Source organism: Rissa tridactyla, chromosome 1 (genome assembly GCF_028500815.1).
Source record: "Rissa tridactyla isolate bRisTri1 chromosome 1, bRisTri1.patW.cur.20221130, whole genome shotgun sequence".
Classification (NCBI taxonomy): Eukaryota; Metazoa; Chordata; class Aves; order Charadriiformes; family Laridae; genus Rissa; species Rissa tridactyla.
The window spans coordinates 61,599,207-61,613,487 of NC_071466.1; the positions used below are offsets into that span (position 1 = coordinate 61,599,207).

General features: G+C 41.3%; 1 protein-coding gene across 2 annotated transcripts in view; it reads left to right on the forward strand.

Moving 5' to 3' along the window:
* The window catches only part of PCCA (propionyl-CoA carboxylase subunit alpha), a 294,708-nt gene that overhangs the window by 215,334 nt on the left and 65,093 nt on the right, over nt 1-14,281 (forward strand). For both annotated transcript variants that reach the window (XM_054188011.1, XM_054188012.1), the window contains one exon: nt 6,060-6,158. In XM_054188011.1, the coding sequence (XP_054043986.1) occupies nt 6,060-6,158 (99 nt within the window). The remainder of the gene's footprint in view (nt 1-6,059; nt 6,159-14,281) is intronic.

Below are 14,281 nucleotides of genomic sequence, written 5' to 3' on the forward strand. Positions count from 1 at the left end.
CTGAGGGCTGATCAACCTCTCAGCCTTCTATACAGAGGATTTGTGGACTAGGGGAGAGCAGTGAATGTCATTTGCCTTGACTTTAACAAGTCTTTTGACACCATCTCGCACAACCAGATGCATAAAAAAACCTGTTGAGTGGCCAGGCTCAGTGGGTCATGGTTAATGGGGTGTATTCTACTCAGAGGTCACCAAGGGTCTGCAAGGGTCTATATTGTGACTGGTTGTGTTCAACAACCTTATTGATGACCTGGAGGAGGCAATGGGAGTGCACGGTCATAAAATTTACAGAAGACATAGAATTGGGGAAGCTGCTCAAGGGCAATGCTGCCACCCAGTGGGACCGGGACAGGCAAGAGGAATGGGCTAATGGGAACTATGTATAGCTAAACAAAGTCAATATTTTTCTTGTGGACACAGTATCTAGACGCGGTCTGAGTTTTGAGTAGAGGGGCTAATCATTTCCCTCTGTCAGCAAACTATACTGTTGTTAACAGAGTACAGGACACTGTTAGCTGCCTTTGCTGCCAGGGCACGCTGCTCACTCATTCCTGTCTAGCTGGCATGAATGCCCACAGCTACAAGTCCTTTTCCACGGAGCTGCTCCCCAGTGAGTCAGGTCCCAGCCCGTATCATTGCAATGGGTTCTTCCTTCCCACATGCTGGACTTAACAATTTGTCTTGAATTTCACAAAGTTTCCGTTAGCCCCTTGCTCTTGCCTGTCTAGGCCCCCTGGATGGCAGAGCTGCCCTAGAGTGCGTTTGCCCCAGTTTTGTGCCATCTGTAAACTTGACAAGAGTACACTCTGTCACCGCTTCCAGGACATGACCCTGAAAAATGTCAAACGCTTCATGGGTAATCAGACACTGGGTCACTGCAAAAACAGTTCAAAGAACGGGAGAAAAAGCATATACAAGAAGAAGGAGCTTAACTAGTAAGAACTGTCCATGTGGGAAATCTTTATGGGTTTCTCTGCGTTTATGAACCACAACATGTGAAGTACTGTTTGGTTGATACTATTTCCTAATGTGGCAGATACGACTCCCTTTTTATTCAAGGTACTTAAAGACAACGTGGGGGAGTTGGAGAAAATTGTGTAGGAAGACCCAATAATTGCCAAGACAACTCTGCAAATGACCACAAGTGCTTACAACCTCCAGCTGGCTGGTAATTTTCACGATAAGGAAATGTGTTGTGGTTATTAGCTTTGGGAATATACAGGGAGGTGCAAGACAGTGTTTGAGCTCTCCTGCTGACTAGGAAAGAGGGTTTTTTTTCACATTGATGAACAGCAAAATATTTTACAAAATACCTGGGGTTCCATGTGTCATGCTTCTAAGGGAAGCCTTAGACTCATCAGCGCCATAAAGACTCCGCTGTCATTTCTAGGGATATGTGGGACTGCAAAAGGTAAGGGATGATAGCTTTGGCACAGAACAGTCTTCACTTGCCTTTTCCATTCTGTGTGCTTCTCTATTAGCTGGACAATAGATTAGAAGAGAATTGTAGGAATTTTGTGAAAACTGGAAACCAAAAGCTCCTTTGTCCAACTCAATTTGACGTAGTCTGAGATGACTGCACGTGAATTTTTACTGAATACAGCTGCCTACAGCTGGATCTTCTATTGCCACACTGTGCTATGAGTCCTCTGCCCACCCCCTCTCCTGCACAAGAAGCAGTACCTATCCTTTACCTGACTCATAAAAATGAAAGGAATCTCCTTGCTATTTGGCATGGGTGGTGGTGTTTAGCAGTAATGGAGGTTAAGGGGTTTCTGCTTGAGATGGTTATTTTTCCCAGAGAAGAGGGCATCTTTACTTTGCGTAGACTTGAGGAAAGTCCTGAAACATGTGTGCTATCTCAAATTTACAACAGCAATGCCTGCTATCATTGTTCCTTTCTTGCAGGATGATTTTAAGGTGTCAGTTTGCAGAGTCCTTGCTGCACGCTGGATGTGTCTTAGATTTACAGCTAAATTAATGACAGTTGAAGGGATTGGAGTCTATGACACTGAATATTCATAGATCTCCTGTGAATAGTAATATCTGTTTTCCTGAAAGATAGCATCTTCACAGGCAGCTGTCTTGATCAGAGAAAGACTTCAGCAGGACAGCTCTGCAGAGGATGACTTTTCATTTGGTTGATCTGATTGACTAGGGAATGCCATCAGCTCTGCTATCGCAAGAGGTAGAATTGAGGGGTGTAAGGAATCGGGGTAGGGGTGGCATAATCCAGTAGTTAGGGCCAGGACTCTAGCCCAGGAGTTAAAGCAAAAGCATCAAGTTAAAGTTAAACACTGTGCTGGAAGGTAAAATTGGAACCATGGGATTAAGTCAGCAGATTTAAGTTAGTCAGACTCAGAGCTGGGATGAGGAACTTCAGGCATAATGTTTTGAAGCATCAGGCAGGAAACAAATGCTTGAGCTGCCCTCCAGTCTCCTGGAAAACCACCTTCATTTCCAGGAGAAAAAAAAGTGACATGTGCCAGATGTATGCGAGACTCTGCATTAGTAAATTAACAGGGCTAGAACATTCAGGCTTGCGCTGCCTCCTTTAATTGCCTGACATGCATATAGAATGCCAAATGATGTTCTCTAAAGGAAACTGAATGCAGATTATGCTTTGCAGCTCTTTGCACTATTGGTTAGCTGGTACCTATCATGCTGAACATCAGGAACTCAGTCCACAAGAGGTGAAGGGGCTGCTACTTGTGTAGTTCAGGTGCATGCCAGCGAAAGTCTGCAAAGTTGTGACAGTAGAGTAAGCTGTTGACCTTTTTCTAGCATCGTGTCTTGGACTTGTCATTCTTCTCTCTGAGACCTCATTTACAATAGCTCTTGAATTGGAAATAATTGTAAAGGAGGACCATGGCTGCTTTTATCTTATATGCCCTTACACAGGGACAGTCAATCCTATTTAAAAAAAGAAAAATCCATCACCGCATTGATGCAGTGTGGCAATGGTTCAAACAGCCATAGCTACTATAGAGTAATTCCCTCATGGAACACAGCACTCTGTGCATGCGCACGCATAGACACACGGGCACACACTTGGAACTGAGTAGCTGAGAATAAAGCTAGACTATATAGGTGTGGTGTAAAGCACAACGTGGCACACTACGCGAGTGATTTCACTGGGATCTCCTCCCTACAATTCAAGTGTTAGTATCCATTGAGTGATGATCTGTTCCTGGCTGTCTTACGAGCACAGAAACAAAATGAAGGAGGAAATAGTCAATGTAACTCTTCATTAGTCATCCCCATGCCCCCCTCCACCCCGAGACTAAAGCAAAAAGGCCCTGGTTTATTGCAGTATTTGTTAGTTTCTATTGCCATATCCATTACTAGAGGAGAAATGAAGGCAAATGCAAACTTCTGACAATTTCTTCAAACATCTTATCTCTTCCCCTACGTCCACCAACTAACTTTGCTGGGCTGTTGGCTGCCAAACTGCAGAAGGAAGATTTGTAGTGAAAGTAACATGCTCACTACATGCTAAATCTCTTACCCTGAGTCCTTGTTCGTTTTTTTCGATGACTTGACTTCCTGGCTTTGTCATCCTACTTATTGGAGCCAAGAGCGCCAACTTCCTTGTGATCCTCTTGGCTTTGCATCACCTTCCCCAGTTGCACATACTGTGGCCCAGGGGAAAGCAGCCTAAGAGCCTGTAGCTCTATTCTGTGTGAAGACTGATGCAGTTTACTGGGGTGTGCATGAGTTCAAATAACACCTTCTCCCCCCCCCCCCGCTTTTGGTCCTTTATTTTTTCTTGCATGGGGAAAACATTGTAGAGGCAGTGTATTGTCTGCTGGTTTTTCTATTGCACATAGGCAGCCGTAGTATTCCCGGAGTGCCACGGCTTGTTTAGATCTACCATCTGACTGCTTGTGTCTCTTCTTTTGGGGTGATTTCCACCAGAAATTTTTGATACTAACATCATCTGGAATTAACGATGGCTAGAATCACATAGACCCTTGTGAGGGATTTTAAACAGGTCATTTACCTCTGTGTTACACTTGGTTTACTTTTCTTTTGTTCATCTATACAGTGACAAAAGAGCTAATGATTAAATTGAGTTTTTTGTGGAGGTATCAACTTATATCTTGCCACTGGAAGAGCCTTTGCTAGGACTGACTGTAGATATCGGCTATAGATTTTCTGTGAGGCTGCATGTAAATCCCGCAGCGCAACAGACATGGCGTACAGTTGAAGACTTTTTGGTGGACAGTAGCCTGGTAGGCGTTCGTACCATCTCCCCTCCTTCCCCGGAGAAACGTGGTAAACGATGTTTTCAGACCCCGGCTTCAGAGCAGACCGTCTTCCTTTGGTTATAGCGGTAGTGACAGACAGCTTTTTAAATAATTGCCTTACCAAAGTTCAGTTGCTAATCAAAGAGGGTTGAGACAGAGCACCAGCTTTGCTTTTCTCCGTTCCGAAAGTCTTTTTCAGATGTTTCTGCTGTTCTCAATAAAGGCAGTATTTGCTGATTCAGGTTTGCCGAGAGCAGGCTAAGTTCACCGGCGTGTTCCAGCTGCTTTGCAGAGCTCTGGCAATGCAAACCAGCTGCAGGTCTGGCTTAACTCAAGCCAGGTTTATGGCTGGTTTGCGTCACTGGAGCAGCGTAAAGTCCCTGAAGCATGCCAGCTAATCTGGCCTATTGGTGAACCGTTGTAAATGACTTGTTTTTCTTCATGTTCTTTACATGTAACTTTATTTATAGTTAAAGCCTGTAGAAACAGAGTAGATTGTATCACTAAAAGGCAGATTTTGTGTTCTAAAGTCTATAAAATTAGAGGGTTTTCTAAGCCAGATTTTTTTGCTCTTAACTGAATTAAAATTATGAAATTACACATCACTCCTCTGCACTTGTCTGTTATGGATTTCTTTTAAGTTACACTACAATTACAGTTGCCTGTTCTTGTTGTAAGATGAAATAATGATTAGTCTGAGATCTAAAAGAGCAGGCTTTATAAATTTTATTTTGCAAAATGGGGGCTCAGCTTTTATTCTAAATGCAGAAATTTTCTTCTAGTTTACTAAGAATGTGTGCAATGTTTGTGTCATTATCAGTACTGTTTGTAATTTACTGATTGAAAATATTTTTGAGACTTTAAGAGAGGGGGAAATCAGCCAGCCATGATTCTTCTTCTGTTTATAGTAAAATATATAACTGAAATCATATTTACCTACCTTGGATAGCATGATGAGTGTTCAAAACATGTCACAAGTACTAATCATTAATTATATTATCCCCTGTATAGTAAATTATTTTTTTTTTATAATCCAGCTCTTCCTCTGAGGCTCTTACAGTGTTGAATGCGTGATGTGTGTTTTTAAGCAGTATTATACAATGGAAGAATAACGGAAGTGTCATTAAAGCTATTCTGATCTTCATTTTCTTCAGAACTCAGGATTTTTGCTCTTCACGTAAAAATATTTTTGTATAAAGATTATGGGATGATTTTTTTAAAAAAAATCTTTCTGGGTAAACCTATTGGCATTCAAGTCAGGAACTGTATTCCTCTGATCAGCTGTATATTGGAAGAAAACATGACAGAATTTGCGAAGTTTTTCTGGACTTTTGAGGCAAAACACTGAAGAATTAATTACCGCCTCATATTAATTAAGATAACAATGCAAAACCCTTCATTAGAAGCGTAGGAAAAGTTCTTCCTTGGTCCTTGGAGAGAATATTATATGCAAGCCCTGTTGTGTGGGTTGCAAGGTGTCACTGGAATTTATATGCATTACTTGTCTAATTGCAGTAAATGTAGCATGTCCAGATAGGTTTAAAAGTTGGATGGCTGTTTGTTACTTGCTGGAAATCACTTGAAACCTTGCTACTCGGAGGCAGCTGTTCACAGGTCCTTCACCTCTCCCCAGAGATAGCTGGAAGACTCTGTTGTTGGACCCTGTCTTTTATGGCAGAAGCAGTAAACATGACAGGTTGTTTGGGAGCCATCTGTTTTAAAATGGTTGCTGCTTTGTATGCAGTAATGAACTTGAGATCAGTTTTCTGTCTGTCTTCATAGTAACAGCCTTGTTTGGTGTCACAACAGGTGGAAGTTGATGGGATGAAACTAAACGTGACCAGCGAGTGGAACCTGGCTTCACCCTTGTTGTCTGTCACCATTGATGGCACTCAGAGGACTATACAGGTAAATCCACCAACAATTCATTTGTAGAGCTGAGATAACCAGAAGCCTTTGGGCATTCAAATAATATTGATACCTGGGGTCTACACGTGCTGCATCATAAAAATTACGTGGTGTTGTGCAAATAACATAATCTTTCTACTTAAAGTAGAAATACATCCAGAGCTTCCGTGGAGTCAACTTCTCTCAGACTTACTCATCTAGAGTTTTGTGCATCATTCATTTAAAGAGAAGATGATGCTTATTTTAGCCAGAAATTTACCCCAGTTTCTAGGATCCCTTTCCTTAATGGCCGTGAGGAGATAGTTTCTTAATCACTTAAGAAATAAAGAACAGATGACGGTTTACAAAAAGGCGAGGTCCTGCAGTAAAACTATTCTCTTCCTCATGTTTGGATTGCGTGGTTTTTCCACTTTTGGGCCTTTCTAGATGGAAAGTTGCAGGACAGTGGATCTATCCTGCAAATGTAGAAAACATCCCAAACCTATGTGGTTCTAAGAAAAGATGTCTAAAAAGATGTACATTGTTTCCTTCTGACCACTAATGTGTTTGAAAACAACTCCGAACAAAAGGGTGTGCCTTTACCTGCCATGAAAATTTTCTGAAGGCAATGCCAGTCAGGGTTTACATACTTGTTGAGAAATCATTCATTTATCAATATTTATTGATCCTGGAAGTAGTGAAAGGAAACAAACAAAAAAAAAAACTTTTTGAGTTTTTAGAAGTATTTATCTACATACAGTATTATCAGTTTATTTTGTATACATTTGTCAGGGGTCAGATTTATGATCATTTACAGTGAAATATGTGAATCCATTTTTTCATTTTCACCCCTGGTAAATTATCCAAAAGGAAATGTTATTTTTGCTGTGACTGAACTTAAAAGACCGCAACTTGAAGATACAATATTTTTTATCTTTCAAGGATAATATTGACTGAGAGTAAAATTTTCATGACATGCCCAAGTAAATTCTGGACTTAAGTTTTGTAGATTTCTTGGGAGGTTAATGCCAGCTTCAGGGCTTATGTATACCTAAAATAATTTTGTATTCTAAAGTATATTTTTCTCTTTTAATACTGGTCCATTGTGCTGCTATTTTATAAAGGGATTTCCTAATTTTGAGTAGGAAACAATACCGATTTGTGAACATATAAAATCTGTCTAGAAGAAAAGCATTACATTTAGAACGGATGACCATGTTCAGGTGGCCTCATTGCAAAGTATATAATAACTATATAACTACAGGTCTCTAACTAATAGTAGTAAGACTACGTTAACTAAAAGGGTAATATTTGAACTGGCACATAAAATTAGTTTCAAAATTAACGATGGTCAGATCTGAACATGCTTTCTTCTAGGAGCTGAGCCAGCAATAGTGTTACTTGCATTCCCTGAGTAGGACCAAATTGTATGAAATACTGCAGGATTAGCCACAGCAACAAGCAGCGAGCTGGCTGCGTGGTATCTATCCAACAGAATGTGGAAGAAGCACATATGTTGTTTCTTTCTCAGATGGTATCTATAAGTCTTTGCTTTTAGCGAAGAAACCCAGTAGCTTGAGAAGTTATTAATCTTTTAGTGTATGTATGTAAATTTATGGGAACCTTAAACTTGACCTCTGATATCCACTCACTGGAATCTAAATTGGTTTCTTGGTTATGTATTTCTGTAGACTTGCCCCACTGCAAGAACCAAATTAGACAAGTGTATTCCTGTAGGTCAATTTGTCTCCAAAAGCAATTGACCCCTGAGTCTTGAAGTATCTTCTTTCAGCAAGACTTAGCCCTAGAGCCATTTAAGCAACAAATATGGATGAATCGAATAATTCCAGCTGTGCTTTATTAATTTTCAGCCAATCTAATTTCTCTTCATAGTTGGTTTCATTCTTCTAAATTTGCTCAACCAAATACAGTCTTTGTGAACATTATATTTCTTTGAAGGTTTGATTTATGCACCTTCGGCTCGATCCTGCAGTCTGGCCCCAATCCAGCAAAGCACTTAAGCATAGAAGCAGGAAATAAATAATTTTAAAATCGTTTGGTTTAAGATGTATTTATGTAAATTATAGTCTAGACATTCAAATTGTTGCATATCTGTCGCACATTTAAAAATGAGTAATTAAGCATGCTCCTGTATTTCTGCTCTTCTGCTGAAGGCTCGATGTGTGTTAGAGCAAAGCAGAGCACCAACTCTGCCACAGAGTTAAGACCAGGTTTTTCAAGACTATTTCTAGACTACAGGACCTGGGAATACATCTGAGTGCCGGAGAAGAGGTATGTGCCCTGGTCACAGTCTGTCTAGGGCATATCAGGGCACAACTAGGATGTGTGGCAGCCCCCTCCCTCCCTCCCTCCCTCCTGCTTTTGTTTCCTTTGCGAGGAAGCCCATCTGTGTGCAGCAGATGGGCGCTGCGGAGTGCCTGGCCAGGTCCCCAGATGATAGAGGGACCAAAACCCTGGGGTATTCTGCAGGTCCGTTTGGCTGCAGCGTAAGGGCTCCGAAATCTTTGTGCTGCTTTGGATTACTGTGAAATCCGTAGGATGCTACAGAAGGTGACGAACTGATGAAAACTTGGGATCATTTGAGCAAGAGACTTCTATGACACAGTCTCTGGGAATGAGGGTGTGGGCAGACCCCGTAGCATTTCTTGAACTATGCACATTCCATCATGGTGTTTTGTTGTTACTGTTTTCAGTAATTCCTCAGCTGATCCCAGTTTCTCAGCATTTTCCCCACTTTTGACTAGACTCTACCTCTCATTTGGGGAGGCTGAATTTAACGCATTGTGAAATGTAGGATTTTGTTTACCAAGGAAATTAAACTTTTGTGTGCAGAAATACTTTGCCAAAATGGTTTCCCCTACCTGCTTCCAAAGCTGTTATTGGCTCAATCTGATTTACACCTAGTTATTGTGTTTTTGGAATCTGCCTTTGCTGAAAATCAGAGAGTAACTATAGGCATGTGGTTACAATACATCTTCCTGAGGTTTCAGATTTGGAGGGATTGGCTGTTACGTAATTGAAAATACATATTTAAAATACATTATTTGAATATGGTATAGCCTTTCAGGCAATATTTAGTGTAAAAATAAACAGATAAATTAGGTTCTTAATGAGTTCTGTGAAGAGCGAGTGGAAAAGAGGAGGCTGGTTGAGTTGTGGAAACTGGAAGGGAGAGTGGTCATTCAGAATGGTGTCCTGGAAAGTGTAATGACAATTGGAAGAAGGGCAGCAGACATATTTTGGGACAATGAAGGCATTTTTATCCCTCTGCCTCTGCTGCCATGTACAAGCAAGCTGGATTTCAGTGAGCCCTGTGGCTGTAGAAGTTGTCATCTATGTCATCTCTTCTTTCTCCCCGTGTGTATGAACTGAGGAGAGGGTGGAAAGACAGAAGGGAATAAGCTGCTTTTTCCATAGAGCTGAACATCTCCTTTTATTTCATGTGAACCAGAATCTAAGCGGACCTGGAGATCAATCCATGAAGTCCAGCAGATAGACATGAACCTAACTGCAAGTCTGTCCTTACTACAGTCAGGTTGCAAGTAGGTGCCTTCTGCTAGGGTGCTGTGCAGGAAGATCAGGTATCTGCAGGGAGAGCAGGTTGCCCAAGAAAAAAATGCTTGTAGGACATCCTCAAACCCTCTTTGGTTTGGCAGTACTTATGTTTGGGCAAGTTCTCAAAACCCACCTCACCGACCATTCAAATTCTGAGTCTGCTCTATGGCAACACCACATCGAAAAATTTTACAACTCCTTAGTGCTGTTAAATGCTCTTTCATTTATCCCATCATCAAACTCTCAACCCATCCTTATATACCATTTACTTGTAGACAGTTCCCTGTAGCAAAAGGATTCTGAGCCAGAATAAATTATTTGTCACCATCTTTTGCCAACACTTGTACCTCTTCATCGTATCATATGCACCCAGCCTTTCCACCGGCATATTGTGGGCTCACACTGGTTTCCCAGGTCTGCTGGTTTGCTGTAATGAAACCTCCCACCCTCTAAACGTAGTGCAGGTATTCTGCCTAGAGAACTCTTGGAGGCTTTTGGCAGCTTCAGCAAAGCAATTTAACAATGGCACTGGTGATGCCTTCTCTTTATATTTCCTGGTTTTCAGAGGATTAGTCTCTGCTGAACTGAAGCTCTGTAGGACGTAGACAGAACTCAATTGGACAAGGTCCTGAGCAGCTCAGTATTACTTTGATGTTAGCCTTGTGTCATGGTTTAGGCCGGACTGGACACTGAAATGAACAACAGATGTTCTTCCCCACCTCTCTCTCCAAAGAGAGGAGGGAGAAAGAGACTTATGAGTTTAGAAGAAACTAAACTACTTTAATGAAGATATTAATAAAATAATAATAATAAAAAGACATTTATACAAGATATATAAAACCGTATCAAGCTCCCAGGATGATGATCATGTCACCGTCAGGCACTGGGGAAGTCCCAGACTGGACTCAGCGATGAATGGGAATTGGATTTCGGATCTGGAGTCAGGAATGCATGGATAGGGATGAAAGGCAGACAAGCAGACGGATTCCTCCTCAGACACCAGCCATTGAAGAAAAGACACTGACCCTTAGATCCCTCAGCTTTGTACTGAGCATGGGGCAGATGGGATGGAATAACCCGTTGGTCAGTTTTGGGTCACCTGTCCTGTCCGCTCCTCACCGCAGGTGCGACCCCTCTATGGTTTTCCGCTTCCAGCCCTCCAATGGGGCAAATAAAGTTAGCTGGCCTTGGTTGTTATAGCAATAAGTATAAGCAAGAGACTCTCTGCATTAATTAGAAATAATCATGTCTTATCGCTGTGGGAATGGGCTACAGTCTTGAAAATATGCTGTTAATTTCAGAGAGTTCAGTTAGTTAGAAGATGCTTGGCTAAACAGTAAAATCACTGAACAGAACATTGGTTCTGTTTTACCTCAAACCGGAACACCTTGCTTTGAACAGGGAATGGGGCTACCTGATTTCCAGAGGTCCCCCTTCCAGCCTAACTGTTCTGTGGCTGTTGGACATCCCAAACTCTACGGTAAAAAGGTCTTTATCGGTCACAGCAAGGTGTAATTAAGAGAGTAATGGAGTTACTAAACAAGAACATGATCCTGTAAAGCTGAAATCATCAGTCTCAAGCTTCAAGTGTTTTTTGTGAATGAAATAGATGAAGCTTTATCAGTGGAGTTTTCTCTACTTACAGTGTCACAGGGAATGCCATGATGGCATCGCTTATTATTTTTCATGTAATTTATTTATTGCATCAACAATTGCAGCAGGAGGAGTATATTCCACATCCTGGGGTATGACAAATGTAAGTGCTTCTGTGATACAATGTTTCTTTTTACTATTATTTTGGTTTATAATAACAGAAAAAACGAAAATGATGTAGGTTATGAAGCCTTTGTTTCTGGGAAATGTCTGCCATTCTGGGAAATGTCTGACAGGAGAACAAAGCCTATGCCCAAGTATTCATTTCCTTCAACACTGTGGAGACTTTTTTCAAATGTGTAATTGTTTTTTAGAAAAATTACCTATTTTAATATATATATATATTTTTACTGTTTAGAGATCTCAGATGTAATCTGTGATAATGATATATAGGTTTTTTGATCTAAAGTACCATTACTTCAGCACACCCATTTTCCTTCCCATTTTGGGAAGCTTTAGTGAGCAGCGTACGTGACTACTTCTCGGCAGTCTGTTTAGTGCTGTGCAATTACTGCACGTGCTCTGCTGTTGTCGTTTACCCGTGACTGCAGAATTATTTTTGCTAGGTTGTCTCTAGAAGAGGGGATTTGCAAAGAGGGGCAGGCATTTGGATATACTGTATCCAAATAGCTGTACTGTTGGGTAAAGAAAAGGCAGAGTGTGAGCCCCAGCACTGGATTGATTCCTCATGGCCCATATTGATTAATTGGTAGCTCACTCCTTGGCTTTGGATCAGCCTGTTGCAGTTGTGGCTGATCCGGACAAATCTGGTACAGGTTTATGCCGTGCTGTATAGACCTAAGCGGAGGGACTGAGATAGTCCATTGGCCATTTGGCTTTGCGACCAGGCATCAGTCCGTGACCCTCCTTTTTTTAGCAATATAGAAACACAGGCTGCCCATGTTTTCCCATTTGCTCATCCAGCCACAGTCATCTGAGAAAAAGGAGCTCGGCCTTGAAACTCCAAAAATGATCAGGGGATATGAAGTAAAAAGCACATACCACCACCCTTACTGATTTCTTCGTGAGAATAAATATTTACTTTTTTTTCATCCGGGAAGGGAATGGAGTGATCAACTGCTATGCCAAATCAATCCCTCTGGAATTTATTGTCCACTTTTCAGAGAGAGGTCTCCCACAATAAAGCTCTGTGTACAAAAGACATACTTTTCCCTTTCTTTAACCTAATGGGAATAGTAATATCCTGTGTACTCAAGGGGTTAATGAAATAATGTTAGTTGTCACAGTATCTTATGCCATATACCTTTCCGAAGCAGCTATAAATTTTAATGGCAGACGATATTCAGGATGAATAACTATAAGGATTCTGTATGTGTCCAAAGACCAAAGCATCGTATTCAGTTGTTGACAGATGTCGTGATTTTACGGTATCTAAATCTTGAAAGACAAGGAATGGTTCTCTTCAGCACGGTAACACATTTGCAAAGCAAAGGAGAAGGAAAAGGAAGGGACGTCAAAGAGTGAGAAAGGACTACGGATTCTGCAAAGAATCTGTCTCAGGGCAGTCATAAACATTGTCAGATCTAGAATCACATGGCAGCGTATTACCTGCACACTGTCCCCCTATAAGAGCAAAACATTACAGCACATCAAAACAAGAGTAAAATTTCTAAAAGTTTTAGTCATTTTGTGTTTTAACTTAATAACAACAAAAAATTAGATGTTCAGAGGGAGGACTAAATTCTTCACTATTGTAAATAATTGTAAATAGCTGGAAATGTTGGGCTGGAGTAAATGTCTTTTGGATTCATTCTTTACCAACATCAAATAAACAGTCTTTCCTGTGGTTTGTTTTTTTTTTTTGGTGCTTTTTTTTGGGTGTTTTGTTTTAGAGCCTCTCATACATTGCTTTATAACACCTGCCTACCTCAAGGTGACAAAGGAGAACATGGACATGCTTGGAAAGTGCTCTCTCTATATAAAGTAGCGATACTGCAGTGGTATTATTACTAAACATTTGCATGTCTAAAGCTTGGCAAAAAGAAGTAACAAGTGACATTAACATGTGCTAATGTCAGGTTGGATGGGGCTTTGAGCAGCCTGGTCTAGTGGGAGGTGTCCCTGCCCACGGCAGGGGGTTGGAACTAGATGATCTTTAAGGTCCCTGCCAACCCAAACCATTCTGTGATTCTAACACTGGATATCGTGTGAAGAAATACTGGGAAAGGGTCTGTGTTTCCATTTTGCTGTTTATGGGAGGACAGAAATTCCTAAGGCATCTACTGTAATTAAACCCCAGGCATTAAGAGGATGATTCTTCTTTTAAAAGTAGTAATGTGGTGCCTCAGCCTGTTAGAAACTGCACCTGCACCTTTATCTGTGTGGATTGATGCCCTGTAAGCCATTCATGCTATGTTTAACATCCATATTTGTACAGTTTGGGAATAGATTCCATTTAGTCCCTGGAAAAGGACCGAGGTGGCTTGCAACAGGTGTCAGGAGAGGCCAGTATCTCAGCATCCTGGCAGGATCCCTTTTAATGGAAGAGACTACTTCAGCACGGTACCATTTATGCCAGTCTTAGACATCTTTCACATGTCAAAATGCTTCATACACAGCAGGACTTGATTGTCTTGTTCCCCACTGGGTGACTGCTGCCCTTGTAAGAGCCTGGAAAACGTGGACGTGCCCTGAGGAAGAATGGCTATCTGAGGCTTCATTTACTATTAAGTATGATCTCAAACTGATAGTGGCTACAGGCAGAGCAGCATTCAAAATTGAGCTAAGTTTCCATCTGTAGTTTAATGCGCCAAAGGGAGGAAATGATGACACCACCACCGGAGAACACTAAATTGTGACAAAAGTAGAGTGGTCCCTTAAGTGGGAAGGCTTGTGAGGCTGCACAAGTCTGAACATATAGCGCAATGTAGACAGTCTGCAACATACAAGAAAGT